Source organism: Carcharodon carcharias, chromosome 7 (assembly GCF_017639515.1).
Source record: "Carcharodon carcharias isolate sCarCar2 chromosome 7, sCarCar2.pri, whole genome shotgun sequence".
Lineage (NCBI taxonomy): Eukaryota > Metazoa > Chordata > Chondrichthyes > Lamniformes > Lamnidae > Carcharodon > Carcharodon carcharias.
This window is the reverse complement of record NC_054473.1, coordinates 109,251,409-109,269,973: the sequence shown is the minus strand read 5'-3', so window position 1 is coordinate 109,269,973 and position 18,565 is coordinate 109,251,409. Positions and strand designations below refer to the sequence as shown.

Sequence of the window (18,565 nt, the reverse complement as noted above, 5' to 3'; positions counted from 1 at the left end):
CTGGTCACCTAACTACAGGAAGGATATCAGTAAGATTGAGAGAGTGCAGAGACGATTTACTAGGATGCTTCCAGGTCTTAAGGAGTTGAGTTACAGGGAAAGATTAAATAGGTTAGGACTTTATTCCTTGGAGCGTAGAAGAATGAGGGGAGATTTAATAGAAGTCTACAAAATTATGAGGGGTATAGACAGTAAATGCGAGTAGGCTCTTTCCACTTAGATTAGGAGAGATAAACGTGAGAGGACATGGCTTTAGGGTGAAAGGGGAAAGGTTTAGTGGGAACATTAGGGGGAACTTCTTCACTCAGAGTGGTGAAAATGTGGAATGAGCTACCATCTGACGTGTTAAATGCGGGCTCACTCTTAAGTTTTAAGAATAAATTGGATAGATACATGGATGGGAGAGGTCTGGAGGGTTATGGACTAGGTGCAGCTCAATGGGACTAGCAGAATAATATTTCGGCACAGACTAGAATGGCCAAATGACCTGTTTTCTGTGCTTTAGTGTAACATGATTCTATGGTGTGAGAATTGAAAAGAAGCCACTGGTTATCAACACAGCTACTTTGGAAAGCACTTTTACATAGCTAACAGCTCCAAGGCACTTGAGGATTGAGATAGGTGAGAATTTATAGCAATTGTCCAAGGATGCAGTTAAGGCTGTAGGTTTTAAGGAGAGATTTGAAGATGGAGGGAATGCAGAAAGTTGGAGAAGGTTAGTGAGAGAGTTCCAGACTGTAGGGGTATTATTGAAGGCTGTTCTACCATTGGTAGATTGGCAGGAGGAAGCGTGCAGTAAACAAGAGTCAGAAGAGCAGAGCGTCCTCGTACAGACATAGGATTGGAAGAAACTGCAGAGACATGGGGCAGGCAGGATGAGTGGTGGGGATGCAGAAGCACAACCTCCCATGACTTAATAATGTTGAGAGATGGGGGCCAATGGAGGTTGGCAAGTATAGAGGCGATACATTTTATGACAGGATAAGTTGTGGTCTGTGCTGATCTTGGTGAATTATAGTTTACAGAGTTGAGATTGGGACCCAGTCAGGAGAGCTTTGGAAAAGCAGACTTGAAGGCAGTAAAGGCATGAATGTGGGTCACAGAGTGGGTTAGGTGGGGTTGCTGATGGGCAGTATTTTGGATGTGGATGTTGGCAGTCCTGGTAATAGACTTGATATGGGGGTTTGGAGCTCAGCTCAGGTTCCAGAGGGACACTGAGATTGCAACACTGTCATGTTGATTTTGAGTGGCTCTGCAGGAAAAGGAGAAAGGGAATCGGGGCTATGGTATGGAGTTTCTGATTGGGAAAGTGAAAAGTGATGGCTCTGGGTTTGGCCCAAAGAAGTTCTGGCCCATCCATGACTTAATGCTGGTTATACCATTGGAAATGAAAGTTGCAAGAGGTGTCAAATAGACAGCTTATCTGATATTGCTTATTTTACACTATCACAAAAACTTTTATTTACCTCCATCAGATCTTCCTTACCTCTATCAAGGAGAGGCTAAAACTGAAGATGATGAGACAAATATTTAAAAAGAAATAATAAGATATAAATCAACTTTTAAATCAACATTAAAGGAACGTTATGTTCTTGAGTGGCCAGTGAGTAAATGCAGGATAGTAATGGGCCGTGTAGGCAGAAGATTGCGGGTTTGATCCTTGGCCTGTGGTAAGTTAGCAGATCTCAACATTGGTTGGGCTGCTACCAATGGCCTCTGCTCTTCTTGGCTGGGAAGGAGGGAAAAAAACGCAGCTCTTGACCATTATCCAATCACCCACTGCGAGAAAGTGCACAATGATGAGAACAAGGTAGAAGAACTGTGATGCCTGGTATCAGTGAATAAATTGCTGCAATAACACTAAGAATTGCCAGTGGGTAAAATGCTGAGATGGGTGGGTAATTTCTAGTGCCTGGCACTGTATTCCAGTAAACATTACCCCATTCAGTAGAGAGAATTGGAAAAGGTTAAGTGCAAAATGGAATAACTCTGCCAACAATACCAACATGCATTTACGTAGCACATTTAGCTACTTAACAAAAGTGTTAACAATAAAAAAAACATTTTTGACACCAAGCCAAAGAAAGAGATATTAGGACAGATGACCAAAAGCTTGTTCAAAGAGGTGGGCTTTAAGGAGCTTCCTTAAAGGAGGAGAGAGAAGTGGAGATGTTTAGAGAGGTAATTCCAGAGTTTAGGGCCAAGACAGCTGAAAACACTGATGGCAGAGGTGGAGTAATTAAAATCAGGGTTATGCAAGCAGCCAGAATTGGAGAAGTGCAGAGCAGAGATCTCAAAGGCTTGTAGAGCTGGAAGAGATTAGAGATAAGGAAGGGCAAAATATACATACTAATTAGGACCAGGAGTAGTCCACTCGGCCCTTTCGAGTCAGCTCCATCATTCAATAAAATCATGGCTGATCTGATTGTAAACGCAATGCCACATTCCCACCTACCCCCAGTAACCTTTTTACCCCCTTGCTTATCAAGTAACTATCTACCTCTGCCTTAAAAATATTCAAAGACTTTGCTTCCACCACCGTTTGAGGAAAAGTTCCAAAGACTCATGACCCTCTGGGGGGGTGGGGGGTGTTGGTGGAGGAAAAAGCTTTTCCTCATGTTTGTATTAAATGGGTGACCCTTTATTTTTAAACAGTGACCCCTAGATCTATATTCTCACATGAAAGGAAACATTCTCTCCACATTAACTTGTCAAGACCCCCAAAGACCTTGTATGTTTCAGTTAAGCCACCCTTACTCTTCTAAACTCCAGTGGGCATGAGCCTAGACTATCCAACTTTTCCTCATAAGACAATCCGCCCAATCCAGGTATTAGGCCAGTGAACCTTCACTGAACGGTTTCCAACACATTTACACCCTTCCTTAAAAAAGGAGACCAATACTGTACACAGTACTCAGATTGTGGTCTCACAACGCCCTGTTGCATAACCTGAAGCATAACCTCCCTACTTTTATATTCAATTTGCCTTGCAGTAAACAATAACATTCTATTAGCTTTCCTAATTACTTGCTGACCCTGCATACTAACCTTTTGCAATTCATGCGCTAGAATACCCAGATCCCTCTGCATCCCGGTGAAAGCAAAATACTGCCGATGCTGGAAATCTGAAATAAAGACAGAAAATACTGGTAAAACACAACAGGTCTGGCAGCATCTGAAGAAGATGGTGCCAGAAGAAGAGTCATATGGACTCGAAACGTCCACAGATACTGCCAGACCTGCTGAGTTTTACAAGCGTTTTCTGTTTTTATTCCCTCTGCATCTCAGAGCTCTGCAATCTCTCAACATTTAGATAATATGCTTCTCTTTTATTATTCCTGCCAAAATGAACAATTTCACATTTTCCTATATTATACTCCTGTTATGATACAGCTGATGGTAAGTGCTGAGCTGTTCAAATCCCAGAGGGAAACTTAAAACAACTGTCACAACTAACTTTCAGTTCATATAAATCTTGAGATGCGTGCCTTGAACTTAGTAGTAATAAGACTACCAAGTCTTACAGGCTTTACAAAACTAGATTAACATTTATTAATAAGAGAAAAAATTTTTAAATACATACATAGATCAACAAATTACTACTATGATAACTTCTAAATCCCCTAATCAATCTAACTCCCAGTTACACGTTTGTTAGGGCAACAGTAAGACACTCAGATTTTAAAAGACCAGGCAAAGAAACATGATACCCTGAACAAGTCAAATTCAAAGTGAGTTCTCTTCTTAACTTCAGTCCTTTGAAGACAACAACTTGAGGCATAGATGCCGAAGGCTTTTTCACACTTGTAAAATCTTAAAATGCCTTCCCTTGCAAACGGTCTTCTTTATACATAACTTCCTCTTTGAATGCAAATACCTATTGTTTCACTATGTCTTTGGACTTTATCTCCCTGATAATAAAGCCCTGTCATAGCACTAAGTTTTACTAGTAATCTTTGGGAAAAATAAACACACTGTTTCTAAACTTCACTTGGCTAGGTTACACATTTCACTCCTCCTTCGAAAACAATCTAATCTGGTTTATTTCAAAATGCAAATGTTCCCTTGACAGATATGTTTCTAAACTTCCCTATGTTTACCTAATTAACATGTCAAACCTAACCTCTCTTCTCAGACCAAAGCACCCAGATTAATTCAATCAAGTCTTGCACGCGTGCGCACACACATATATAGACACATTCCATTATTACTCTATTTTACAATAAATTCCAATAACATTATGAGAATTATTATATTTTCTTGACAACTCCATTTGTCAGATTTTTGCCAACTCACCTAACCTATCTATATCCCTTGTAGCCTCCTTATGTCCTCTTCACAACTTACTTTCCTATCTATTGTAATGTCATCAGCAAATTTAGCAACCATACATCCCTTCAACCAAATCATTTATATAAATTGTAGAGTTGAGGCCCCGATGCTGATCCCAGTGGCACCCCACTCATTACATCTTGCCTACCAGAAAATGACCCATCTATGCTTACTGTTTCCTGTTAGCTAGCCAATCTTCTATCCATGCCAGTGTGTTATCCCCTACACAATGAGCTTTTATTTTGCACAACTTTTGATGTGGCACAAATGCCTTCTGGAAATCTAAATACAGTACACCCACTGGTTCTCCTTTATCCACAGCACATATTGCTTCTTCAAAGAACTCCAATAAATTGGTTAAACATGATGTCCCTTTCACAAAACCATGTTGACTCTGCCTGATTACCTTGAATCTATCTAAGTGCCCTGCTATGACATATTTAGCAATACCTTCTAACATTTTCCCTATGACACATGTTAAGCTAACTTGCCTGTAGTTAACTGCTTTCTGTCCCCCTTCCTTTTTGAATAAAGGAGTTACGTTCACTATTTTCCAATCTAATGGGACCTTCCCTGAATGGAGTGAATTTTTGGAAAATTAAAACCAACACATCAACTATCTCACTAGCCAATTATTTTAAGACCCTAAGATAAAATCCATCAGGACCTGGCGACTTGTCAACCGGCAGTTCCAACAATTTGCTAAGTACCACTTCCCTGGTGATTGTAATTTTCTTGAATTCCTCCCTCGCTTCAATTTCCTGATCTACAGCTATTTCTAGGATGTTACTTGCATCTTCTATAGTGAAGACTGATACAAAATACCTGTTGATTTCATCTGCTGTCTCCTTATTTTCCATTATTAATTCTCCAGACTCGCTTACTATATGACCAATGCTCACTTGGTTAACTTTTCTTATCTAAATATCGATAGAAACTCTTAGGGCTGGATTTTACTGTTGGGGCCCGCTCGCTGAAAATGACGCATGGTGATGTCGGGCGGAACTCCCGACGTCACCGCGCCCCATTTAAATTTTCAGGAAGACGGGGGCGCAGCAAAATCAGCTACGTGCCCACCAACCTGTCAATGGCCAATTGAGGCCATTGACAGAGCAATTAAAGTAATTAGTGGACCTGTCCGTCCAACCTTAAGGTTGGCAGGCAGGCCCGGAGCCCCGGCACGAACTAGAAAAAGCATGAAACCTCATCCACAGGTGGGATGAGGTTTCATGTAGCGTTTTAAAAATTTTAATAAAGTTTTTTTGGAAATTATGAACATGTCCCAACTCACGTGACATTGTCACATGAGGGGACATGTAAGGGAAATTTTATTTTTCTACTTTTATTATTTTTACATATAGAGCCGATCTCCCTGAGGCTGCACTTAGCCTCAGGGACATGAGTGCGCTCTTTCGCGCTTGTGCGAAAGAGCGCACTCTTGATTTTAGGAATTCCCCCCCCCCCCCCCCCGCCTGCACAGGGAGTGCATAGCGCTTCTGTGTGGACGTCACGCTGGGTGGGCCTTAATTGGCCCTCCCACGTAAAATGGCGCTGTGCCCATCAACTTCCCCAAAACGGAGGCAAAATTCAGCCCTTACTACCTTTCTTTATATTTCTAGCTAGCTTTCTCTCATACTCTAATTTTTCCCTCCCTTATTAATCTTTTAGTCATTCTTTACTGGAATATCCCCTTAAATGTCTGCCACTTCATCTCTATTGACCTATCCCTTAACTTGAGTTGCCAGTCCACTTTGTCTAGTTCTACTTTCATGCCCTCAATATTGCTCTTATTTAAATTTAAAAAACTAGTCTTGGACTACCCCCCCCCCCCCAAAATGGAATATAAAATTCAATCATATTATGATGACTGCTATCTAGGGGTGCCTGCACTATGAGGTCATTAATTATTCCTATCTCATTGCAAAATACCAGTTCTATTTTAGCCTATTTGGCTCCAGGATGTGCTGTTTTAAGAAACTATCCTGAAAACATTCTAAGAATCCTTCGTCTAGGTTACCTTTGCCCATCTCATTTTTCCAGTCTATATGTAAATTAAAATTCACCATGAGAAATGTTGTACCTTTCTGACATACTCTCATTATTTCTTCTTTGATACCCCGTCCTACTAGGTGGTTACGGGGCCTGTACACCACTCTCACAAGTGACTTCTTGCCTTTATCATTTTTCATTCCTGCCCAAACTGCTTCTACATCCTGGTTTCCTGAACTTCGATCATCCTTCTCTATTGTGCTAATATCATCTTTAATTAACAGAGCCACCCCTCCCCCTTTTCCTAGCTTCCTGTCCTTCCTAAATGTCAGGTACCCTTCAATATTCTGGTTCCAATCTATGTCATCCTGCGGACATGTCTTTGTAATGGCTCTCAAATCGTACTTACTTATCCCTATTTGTGCTATTAGTTCATCTGTTTTATTGTGAATGCTATGTGCATTCACTTACAGAATGAAGTTTTGTTCTTTTATTATTTTTGTAACCTGTAGCCTTATCTGCTGATTTACTGTTAGCTTTTTACTTGCTGTCCTTCCTGCCACTGTGCTGGGACCAGTGTTCTAGCAAGCCACATAACTAGGGAGGTGGAGAATGTTCTAGCATTTCCCATATTAACACCTTTCTCTCTTGCCTTATCTCTACTCTTTGATTTACCACATCTTCCCAAATTTGAATCCTTGTCCCCACTATTTAATTTAGAACACTCTCCACCTCCCTAGTTATGTGGCTCGCTAGAACACTGGTCCCAGCACGGTTCAGGTGTAGACTGTCTCAATGTTACAGCCCACACTTTTGCCCAGTGCCCCACAAACTGGAACCCACTTCTTCCACACCAGTCTTTGAGCTATGCATTAATCTCTCTCATTTTATTTGCCCTATGCCAATTTGTATGTGGCTCAGGTAATGATCCAGAGATGATTACCTTTGAGGTTCTGCTTCTTGTTTTGGTGCCTGGCTCCTCATACTGACTACATAGAACCTCTTTCCTTGTGCTATCTATGCTGATGGTACCTACGTGGACCAGAACAACTGGATCCTCTCCCTCCCACTGCAAGTTCCCCTCCAGTCCTGAGCAGATATCATGAACCCTGGCATCGGCAGACAACACAGCCATCTGGACTCTTGCTCTTTGCTGCAGAGAACACTGTCAATCCCCCTCACTATACTGTCCCCATTTTGCTCCCCTCCGCCCCCCCAACCTGAATGGCTTCCTGTACCATGGCCAATCTGTTCATCCACTCTGCAGATATTGCTTTCATCTACACAAGTGGACCTGAAACCTGTTTGACAATTGCAAAGCTTAGGGCTCCTCCACTACTGTCTGCTTAGTCCCCTTACCTGCCTCACTCATGTTCACATCGTCCTGACCCTCACCGCTGACCAAAACAAACGACCCTATTTTCTCACTCAAGTTCTGTCGAAGGGTCATGAGGACTCGAAACGTCAACTATTTTCTTCTCCGCCGATGCTGCCAGACCTGCTGAGTTTTTCCAGGTAATTCTGTTTTTGTTTTGGATTTCCAGCATCTGCAGTTTTTTTGTTTTGACCCTATTTTAAGAGGTTTGACCATCTTCTGGTACAAAGTGTCCAGATATTTCTCCCCCTCCCTTATGTTGCGCAGCGTCTGCGGCTCAACTTCCAGGTTAATAATCCTGATCCGGAATTCCTCTAGCTGCTTACATTTTCTGTACACATGTTTGTCCTAGATTGTGTTGGCGTCAAAAGAGTCCACCTTCCACAGCTGCAACACAACACCTGTTCTACCATTGTTAGTTATGTTATTTAGTTTATTTAATTACTACTTTAATTATCTTAAAATAATTCCTATGTATATTACAATTTATTGTGTTTATTGTTGGTACCACCTACAACTAAGAGTTATTCGTTTCGTAATTACACAGTTATGTGTTTTAGTACTTATTTGAAAGTTTCAGTTCTTTTTGTTTATAGATCTTCCCTTACTCCGCTGTCCTTAGCTGGTTATTAAAACACTGTCCCTTACACTAAGCACTTAACAATCAATCAACTTAATAGTTTCCTGTGATGTCACAGTTGTTGTTTTTCACTCTGTTTCTTCAAACTGAGTGTGCGCTCAACAGCTGAAATGGTGTACCGCGCAGCTCCCAATTGTATCCCATAAATCTGCTCCAATTCCAAGGTAGGTTAGGCCGCACTCTGATCCCTGGAGTTTGTTTATAAGTGCTCCACTGCTCCCGACAGTGTCCCACAGGTCCGCTCCGATTCCTAGGTAGGTGTACCATGAAATAGCCCTTCCAGCAGTATGATTCATGGGTCCTTTAGCATAGAAAGTAATTTCATAATTAATAATAGGGAATTTTCCTTGCGTCTGTTTAATTGTAGATGATTAGTGCTGCAGTCATTCCCCAGTGGCAAAAGGATGAGCTGAGGGACAAGCTGAAGTCATTAAAGAAGATTATGGATGATCTGGACAGAGCCAGTAAAGCTGACTTACTGAAGAAGGTGAGTGATCAAATCCATGATGAGTTATGAGTTACTGCCTCTCTGAATAATACTGTTTCACCCTCAAGACGCTCATGAAGGATGAGAAAAGACACTGAATGCTCTATTCATGGAAACTCTGATGCTTTTGTTCATAAATTCTATGGTGGGAGGATGGTGGCTTGTTGGTAATGTTACCAAACTGGATGCTCTAGGGACATGGGTTCAAATTCCACCATGGCAGCTTGTGGAATTTAAATTCAATTAATAAATCTGGAATATAAAGCTAGTTTCAATAATGGTGACTATGAAAGCAGCATTGATTATCATAAAAACCCATCTGGTTCACTTATGTCCTTTAGGGAAGGAAATCTGCTGTCCTAACCTGGTCTGGCCTACATGTGAGTCCAGACCCATATGTGATTGCTGTTATGGCACAGCAGATGGTAAATGCTGAGCTGCTCAAATCCCAGAGAGAAACTTGAAACAACTGCCATAACTGTTAGCAATTTGTACTTTATTTTGAGATGTGTGCCTTGAATTCAGTAATACTGAGCCCACTGAGACTTAGAGGTTTTTTACATAACTAAAACATTTATTAATAGAAGAAAAAGGGTTTTATGCACATACTTAGGTCTACAAATTACTACTGTAATAGCTCCTAAATCTCCTAATTGATCTAGCTCCCAGTTGCATCTCCGTTAAGGCAACAGTAAAACAACATAGATTTCAACAGACCCAGGCAAAGCACACAATACCCTGGACAGAGAGATTTGAAGTGAATTCTCTTAGCTTCGGTTCCTGTACACAGCAGCTTGATACATAGAGGCAGGAGTCTTTTCACACTTGTTAGATCTTATATTGTTTTCTTTCCTTACATATAACATTGTCTCCTTTATACATGTTTCTCCCTTTTTAATGTAATCCCATTGTTCCAATATGTCTTTGCAACTTTTCTTTTTCCATAGTATAAATCTTCCATAGTACTCATATTATCAATAATCTTTGGGGAAAATAAACACTGTTTGACTCAGCTTCATATGGCTAGGTGTAACATCCCATCATTTCTTTGAAATTCAAACTATTCTAGTTTATCTAAAATGCAAATGTTCTTCACACCTCACATCTAAAACTTCAGCCATGTTTACCTATTTAACATTTCAAACCTAGCTTCTCTTTTGATAACTCCAAACCTCCAGAGACCTGTCTGCAATTCAATTAAAGCTCCCTCACACAGAGAAACTCATCCAAATCCTACTATTATCCTACCTTTACAATAAATCACAATAATATATGAAAATTATAATATTTTCATGACACTGTCCTCTGAAATGTTCAGTTCAAGGGCAATTAGGGATGGGCAACAAATGCAGACTGTGCCAGTGGTGCCCACATCCCATGAAAGAATAAAAAAAAATCAAAAGGCATTTCACAGATACTCTATCAAACAAAATTTAATACCGAACCAGATAAGGAGATACCAAGGCAGATGACCAAAAACTTGCTCAAAGGGTAGGTTTTAAGGAACATTCTAAAGGAGGAGAGAAGTGCAGAATGATTTAGGGAGGGAGTTCCAGAGTTTAATGGTGGAGCAGTTAATTAATGGTGGGCTCGGGGGACCCGGGTTCGACTTCCATTATGGCAGATGGTGAAATTTGAATTCAACAAAAAATCTGAAATTAAAAGTCTGCTGCTGACTTAAAGGCGTTACCTATTGTTGTAAAAACTCATCTGGTTCACCTTTAGGGCAGGAAATCTGCTGCCCTTACCTGGTCTGGCCTACATGTGACTCCAGACCCTCTTTTATATAAAAAAAATGCCCTCTGAACAAGGCCAATTAGGGATGGGCAATAAATGTCAGCAATGCCCACATCCCATGAATGAAAAAAAAAGCTCTGAACTCAGATACCAAGCCATCCATGTCAAGATTTTAAGGATTTGGATGTGCACATGCGATGCCATGGCGTACAAGGCTATGGGCTTAGTGCTGGAAAATGGGATTAGAATAGTTAGGTACTTGTTTGACCGGTGCAGACTCGATGGACCGAAGGGCCTTTTTCTGTGCTGTAGACCTCTATGACTCTAGCAATTAAAATCCAGGATGCACAAGATGCCAGATTTGGAGAGCGGCAAAGATCTCGGAGAGTTGAAAGACTGGGTGAGGTTACTGAGATAAGGAGGAGCTAGACCATGGATTGATTTCAAAACAAAGATGAACATTTTAAAATTGCGTTGTTGCTTAACCGGAAACCAGTGTGGGTCAGTGAACATAGGGAAGATGAAAGAATAGGAATTGGTGTGAATTAGGAAACAGCCAGCAGAGTTTTGGATGACCTCAAGTATATGAAGTGGGGCTGGAAGATGGAAGGCCAGCCAGAAGTTCAATTTTTACTCAAGTTTTATTCTTTCATGGGATGTGGGCATCGCTGGCACAGTCTGCATTTGTTGCCCATCCCTAATTGCCCTTGAACTGAACAGTTCACAGTGGACAGTGTCATGAAAATATAATAATTGTCATATATTATTGTGATTTATTGTAAAGGTCGGTTAATAGTGGGGTTTGGATGAGTTTCTTTGTGTGAGGTTGTGTGTCTGGGAGCTTTAATTGAATTGCAGTTGTCAAGCCCAGAGGTAACTAGGGAATGAATGAGGGTTTCAGGAATTGCTGAGCTGAGGTGGGGTGGAGTCAGATGGAGGTGGAAATAGGTGGTCTTGGTGCAAATATATGAATCAGTTTAATCTGGAGGAAGTAATAAAACAGATATAAATTTCCCTTTTGTTTATCTCCCTTTCATCCTCCAAATGTCCTAATTTTTAACGTCTATGTCCTTGTATTTGAATCCTTTGCTATAGTGAACAATTTACCTGGATCACCTTTCAACGAAGAAGGAACAAAATAATTGGATCATTATTGGTGTTTTTTGATTTCATTATCAGGTACGGGAGAAGACCAAGCAGTTCATTGATACTAATCCAAACCAATCTCTGGTGGTCATGGAAATGGAGGCAGGGGCACCAGCCAAGGTGAGGAAAAGATTCTGAACAGTAACTGCAGCTGTATTTAACTGCTGCTTGATTTTTGGGAATGGATATTACTCTGCCTGACCATGTATTGTGTCATTTCCACCAGGCACTGAATGAAGCTCTCAAGCTATTTAAGACACACTCCCCTCAGACAGCAGCAATGCTGTTTGCTGTGGACAGCGATGCAGGAACGATCATATGCTTATGCCAGGTGCCTCAGGTAAAGATATTTGAATGCTGACAACTCATGCCCATAAGTGCAGTGTTTCTTGTTTAAAGAGCCCATTTGGATGTAGCTTAGGATTGAGTTTTCTTGAATATATTGAGTTAGGCAAGTTCAACTGCTGGTCAAAGTTAGGATGTATAATGAATACATGGGAAAGTGTCACAGGCTAAAATTTATTAAAGAGGTTCAGATAATTTATATATGGTATGGATTCCTGGGAGTTACAGGCTGGAATATAATTGAGGGGTACAAATGGTTTATATTCGAGTGTCTTTGTGATGTGAATTGCAAGAACAAACTGGGCAGCTTCTAACATGCAACTTGTGCCCTGGTTGGGCTCACCCCAAAATATGTAGTCTGTTCAGCCTGCCTAAGATGGTGGTTTATACAGCTGAGCATCATAGCCCTGTATACAATGTATACATCCCTTTACTCCCTAACATTATAGCAACTGTCAACATTGGTGTAAGTGCGGATAAAGGAAAAACAGCAGCAACAAATTGCATTTATATGGCACCTATAACACAGTAAAATGACCTGCTTCACAGGAGTATTACCAGACAAAAGTTTACACTGAGACACATAAAGAGGTATTGGGACAGGTGACCATGGGCTTGGTCAAAGAGATAGGTTTTAAGAAGAGAGACAAAGAGAGGTTTAGAGCAGGAATTGTAGTGTTTAGGGCTAAAGCAGCTGAAATCACTGCTGCCAATGGTGGAGCAGTTAAAATTGGGAAGCCTCAAGTCCAGAATTGGAGGATCACAGAGATCTTAGGGGTTGTAGAATACCTTTTCTGGCATTTGTTGGTTGAGTCCCTGTATGCGATGGTGTTTTGGCGCAGGGAATTATTCTTTGGCAATATTTTTCATCCCATCCTGAAGGTGCAGACAGTTGGCAGTATGATTCTAATATGCTGTGTGTGACCTCTGATACTTCATCTTAGGGGTCATTCTTCATCTGTTAGAGTTTCAGCAGCCTGTCCTTCCATGAAGTATGTCACATTCAAGCCCAATTGTGTCACTGCCTGTCCTCCTGCTTCTTGTACACTTCCCAGCGGGGACAGTTTTTTAAAATTCATTTTTGGGACATGGGTGGCACTGGCTAGGCCAGCATTTATTGCCTATCTCTAATTGCCTTTGAGAAGGTGGTGGTGAGCTGCCTTCTTGAGCTGCTGCAGTCCCTGTGGTATAGGTACACCCACAGTGCTGTTAAGGAGGAGCTTCCGGGATTTTGGCCCAGCACAGTGAAGAGACGTTGATATAATTCCAAGTCAGGATGGCGAGTGGCTTGGAGGGGAACTTCCAGGTGATGGCATTTCCATGTCGCTGCTGCCCTTGTCCTTCTAGATGGTAGCGGTCGTGGGTTTGGAGGGTGCTGCTGAAGCAGCCTTGGTGAGTTTTGCAGTGCATCTTGTAGATGGTACACACTGCTGCCACTGTGGTGGAGGGAGCGAATGTTTGTGGATGGGGTGCCAATCAAGCGGTTGCTTTGTCCTGGATGGTTTCACTTAATGAGTGTTGTTGGAGCTGCACTCATCCAGGCAAATGGAGAGTATTCCATTACACTCCTGACTTGTCTTGTAGATGAGGGACAGGTTTGGGGAGTCTGGAGGTGAGTTACTCACCGCAAGATTCCTAGCCTCCGACCTGCTCTTGTAGCCCCGGTATTTATATAGCTATTCCAGTTTAATTTCTGGTCAGTGGTAACCCCAGGATGTTGATAGTAGGGGATTCAATGATGGTAATGCCATTGAATGTCAAGGGATGATGGCTAGATTCTGTCTTGTTGGAGATGGTCATTGCCTGGCACTTGTATGTTTGAAACAGTGTGTTTGCCCGGCTTGAATGTTACTTGCCACTTGTTAGCTGAAGCCTGGATATTGTCCAGGTCTTGCTTCATTTGGGCATGGACTGCTTCATTATCTGAGTAGTTGCGAAGGGTGCTGAACATTCTGCAATCATCAACGAACATCCCCACTTCTGACCTTATGTTGAAGCAGTTGAAGATGTTTGGGCCAAGGACACTACCCTGCGAAACACCTGCAGTGATGCCCTGGAACTGAGATTTTTGACCTCCAACAACCACAACCATCTTGATTAGCAATCGAAGGCAGGATCTCTGGTTTTTTCCTTCATTAGTCATGAGGAGCTGATTCCAGTTGTTTCATCCCAGCTATTTGTTTCAGCTGAGACCAGCTAACTCAGCACAGACCATAGAAACATAGAAGGAAGAGTAAGCTATTAAACCCTTAGAGCCTGCTCCACCATTTGATAAGATCATGCATATTCAATATGCATCTTCTGTGTGCATGGGTGAGTCACACTGCCTTTACAGCCAAGCCAGTGCCGGGGGGAAGCATTGCCTCAAAGTTCAAATACTGCGGTACATTGTGCAAATCCCCTTTAAAAAGCAGCACTTTACTGACATCCGTTTGTGTATTATTTCTCCTTTCAGGAAGTGGTAAGCAGGGGTCTGAAAGCCAGTGATTGGGTCAACCACATCTTGAATCTGCTAGATGGAAGAGGAGGAGGAAAGGACATGTCTGCCCAAGCCACAGGGAAAAACATCAACAGCCTCGACAAAGCACTGAAGCTGGCAACTGAGTTTGCTGAGCTTAAAATAGGAGACCTCAAAAACTAACTTAATAAGTTGCAACTAAATACAACTTGAAAGACCGTCCTGCAGGGGTCAGGGGCTCCTCTGTTGCGGGGTCAGCGCTGCTGCTGCCAAGGTGGTGGTGTTTCCCACCAGGTGACTGATAGCATTGTTGCCTGTTGATATTAAAACCATGAATGTTTGTCTGGATAAGTCATTTGAATAACTAAGTAATTGATCATCCGTGTTAAATCTTCTATCTGTTACAATGCTTGCAGTTAGATGGTGTATAATGAAATCTAATGAACTGGTCGTGAGAAAATTTATGCTTTTAAATGGTTCTAATGTATTAAAAAAATTACACCCACAAGCAAACCATAATACTGGTTACAGATTTTGAGTACACTAATTATTTTCAGATACAGAATCACCAGTCTTTTGTTAGCTGCCTCTTATGATCAGGAGTTTCCTATTGCCTCCAGTCATATGTTAGCATTCCCCAGGAGGCTATAATAATGAAACCTATATTATATGAACTGGATATTGTAATCTCATTTGTGGCTCCCCACATGGACTTCTGCAATCTTCTCAAGGGTAGACTGATTCACACTTTGGTGAATCACAGCCAAGTGGAAAGCTGGCTTATTCTACATTTTGAGTGAGCACAAATACTAACACTTACAGTAAATCTCACCATCTTTCAACTTTTATCATTAACTTTCCTTGTAATACAGAAAATCAAAGATGTCACACTATACCTGTAAGAGGGTGATTTTTAACTCTACTGACCAATTCTTCCTCCAAACCTGGTCAGACTGGGGTCCACAGGGGTCCAAAGACTTCTAAAAACAGAATGTGCTGGAAATACTCAGCAGGTTCGGAAGCACCTGTGGAGCGAGAAATACTGTTAATGTTTCAGGCTGATGACATTTCATCAGATGATCATTCCTCTGACTCCTACCTGACCACCCTATGTGTTTCTAGCATTTTCTGCTTGTTATTTTCTGATTTCTGCCATCTGCAGTATTTTGTTTTTAAATGATTTCCATTGTCTAAAGTTGAAGTGGTACATAAATGGCATGATTTTAGAAACTGTTTTGTCTGACATATCTCCCAGCATTTCTGTTCACTGAATTCAACCCCTTGAGAGTAAAACTTAACTTGGTAATAGAATTTTAATATAATTCATTCCAAAAATCTCATTGGGTAAGATTATGAAATTCCAAACTGTGACACTCATTCAGCTAATGTGCCATTCTCTCTTTCCTGTTTCTGCCTGTGACCTATTTGTCACCTCAATTTATTTGTGTATTTTCAAATTCACTCCCAGTTGTTTGTTTACTATGATGCACAATGTGGCAGCAGAAAGTTCATGCGGGTAAGGACAACAGTCAAAATTGTGGCTCATGTTGAACCAATGGTGTCAGCATTAAAAGGTTTGAGGTCCTAGAGATAATGTTCTGTGAGTTAGGAAGTTAAAGAGCAAGACCTCAAAGATGGTAATTTCTTTATTACACTCTGTCACATAGTGGTGAGTATAGCAGCTGTAAGATAAGACAGGTTAATGTGTGGCTGATGAATTGGTCCAGGAGGCAGAGCTTTGGATTCCTAAGGCATTGGGACCAGGAGGGGCCTGAACAAGTTGGAACTGTTGCACTTCAACAGACCTGGAATCAGTATCCTCACAGGAAGGTTAATTAGTGCTGTGGGGAACAACACCAGAATAAAGCATTTGAGAGTAGATCAAGGTGCACAGTGAATTAGGAGAGAAGAACAGCATTAGAAAGACTGTGAAATGAACAGAACTGGGAAGATGAAATTTAACACACACAAGGGTGAAGTGATTCATTTTGGTTGGAAAAATGAGAAGAGGGAATGTGAATTAAATGGTCATTTTAAAGTGGCTGCAGGAAGAGACTTCATGCATGTAGATAAATCTTTGAAGCTAGCAGGAAAATTTGTATAAGTTGCTTAAAAAAGACATATATGCTCCTTGGTATTGAGTACAGAAGAAAGGTGGTAGTGCTAAACTTTTATAAAACACTCATTAGGTGCTGTTGGAATATTGTGTCCAATTCTGGACACCATACTTTAGGAAGGATGTCTCGGCCTTAGAGGGGGTTCAGAGGAAATTTGCTAGAATGGTATTGGGAATGAAAGACTCCAGTTATGTGGCAAGACTAGAGAAACGTTTCTAGTAAAACTGAGAAGGTTAAGGATTGAGGTGTTCAAAATCATGAAGAGCTTTGATATAGAGTTAAATAAGGAGAAACTGTTTCCAGTGATTTGAAGGATCAGCAACCATGCTTCCTGACGTCACAATCTAGCTCTAATTGTAAGCTCTAACCTTGTTCTGGATGCCCCGCTGGAGGAGAGAGTTTCTCTCTACTTATGCTTTCAAATCATTTACACATTGCCCTTTAGTGGAGGTATTCTGCTGGTTAGCTCATTGGTCTAAGGTTATGATTCTCGCTTAGAGATTTTCATTTAATTAGTTTGTGACAGGTCCTGGGTTCGATTCCTGGAAGAACACTCATCTTTTATGGGGAGAGGTTGGCGTAGTGATAATGTCACTGAATTGATAATCGAGGCCCTGGTTAATAATGCCCTGGGAACGTGGGTTCAAAGAACCACCATGGTGGATGACGGAATTTAAATTCAGTGAATTAGATCTGGAAAATAAAGCTAGTCTCTGTAATGGTCACCATGAAACTATCAATAATGTCATAAAAACCCAACTGGTTTATCAATGACCTTTAGGGAAAGAAATCTGCCATCCTTACCTGGTCTGGCCTATACGTGACTCCAGACCCACAGCAATGTGGTTGAAGTGCCCACTGAAATGGCCTAGCAAATCCCTCAGTTCAAGGGCATTTAGGGAGGGCAACAAATGCTGGGCTTGCCAGTGATGCCCACATCCCATGAAAGAATAAAAAAAAGTACCAAATGGAATGTAAGGGTGGAAGCGATTGTAAAGCTTGGTTTGAGTTAGCCCACAGAGATTTATAGGCGAGGAATTTCATATATTGGGGAATGAGGAAGAAGTTGCTGAGGACTCATGATGGGAAAGTGGGACAGGCAACAGGAGGATATTACCTTAGTCCAAGTCCACAGTAAAGACTACAGTGACAAGCAGAATGAGATTAGAACAGAAATGGTTAATGTGGAGGTGGAAACAAGGACTCTTCTTTTGTAGGAGTTTGAAGCTCAGCTTGGTCAAACACAACACTGAAATTATATCTGAATATCAGACTGGAGGAGGATGGAGTCAGTGGCAAAGGTACAAGGTTTTTGGTAAGAACTGAAAGAGGGCTTCAGTCTTCCCGCATTGAAGAAATTTCTGACTCGTTCATGACTTCATGTTGGCAGGCAATCTGACAGCATTGAGGTGGAGAGGTGACTAATAGATCAAAACTTGGATCCTCCCTTTCCTCATTACATATTGTTCTAATGGATGATGTCACTGAAGGACAATTTGTAAATGATGAAAAGGATGGGGACCAAAGGTGAGGCCTTGGTGTACAGCAGGGATAGGTATATAATGTATGGACTACATGTGCTGGCTACAAATGTGCACGAGTTAGGAACAGGAGCAGGCCCCTCAGCTGTTGGATCCTGCTCCACCATTTCCTAAGATTATGGCTGATCTGAGTGTGACCGCTACATTCCTGTCCAACCCCTATACTATTTGACTCCCTTGTCACCTACTTAAGGCAGATAGGAACCATGCAAAGACAATCTGCAGAGGAGGTGGTGAATGAGGACAAAATGATTAATTCTACTGGGGCGTGGAGAGGGGTCCCAAAGGATATTGATAGAAAGACAGAAGCTCCATCTGTGGAATGTCAGAAGTGACAGACTGTGAGGACCGGGTGATGATGGCATCAAAGTCAGAACCAAGTGAGCCATTGAACAGTT

At 41.5% G+C, this 18,565-nt stretch overlaps 1 protein-coding gene across 3 annotated transcripts in view; it reads left to right on the top strand.

Moving 5' to 3' along the window:
* Window positions 1-15,017, top strand: part of aars1 (alanyl-tRNA synthetase 1) — a 68,641-nt gene extending 53,624 nt beyond the window's left edge. For all 3 annotated transcript variants that reach the window (XM_041191403.1, XM_041191405.1, XM_041191404.1), the window contains 4 exons: window positions 8,704-8,823; window positions 11,740-11,826; window positions 11,933-12,046; window positions 14,507-15,017. In XM_041191403.1, the coding sequence (XP_041047337.1) occupies window positions 8,704-8,823; window positions 11,740-11,826; window positions 11,933-12,046; window positions 14,507-14,692 (507 nt within the window). In that variant the 3' untranslated portion in view covers window positions 14,693-15,017. The remainder of the gene's footprint in view (window positions 1-8,703; window positions 8,824-11,739; window positions 11,827-11,932; window positions 12,047-14,506) is intronic.
* The last annotated feature ends 3,548 nt before the right edge of the window (window positions 15,018-18,565 follow it).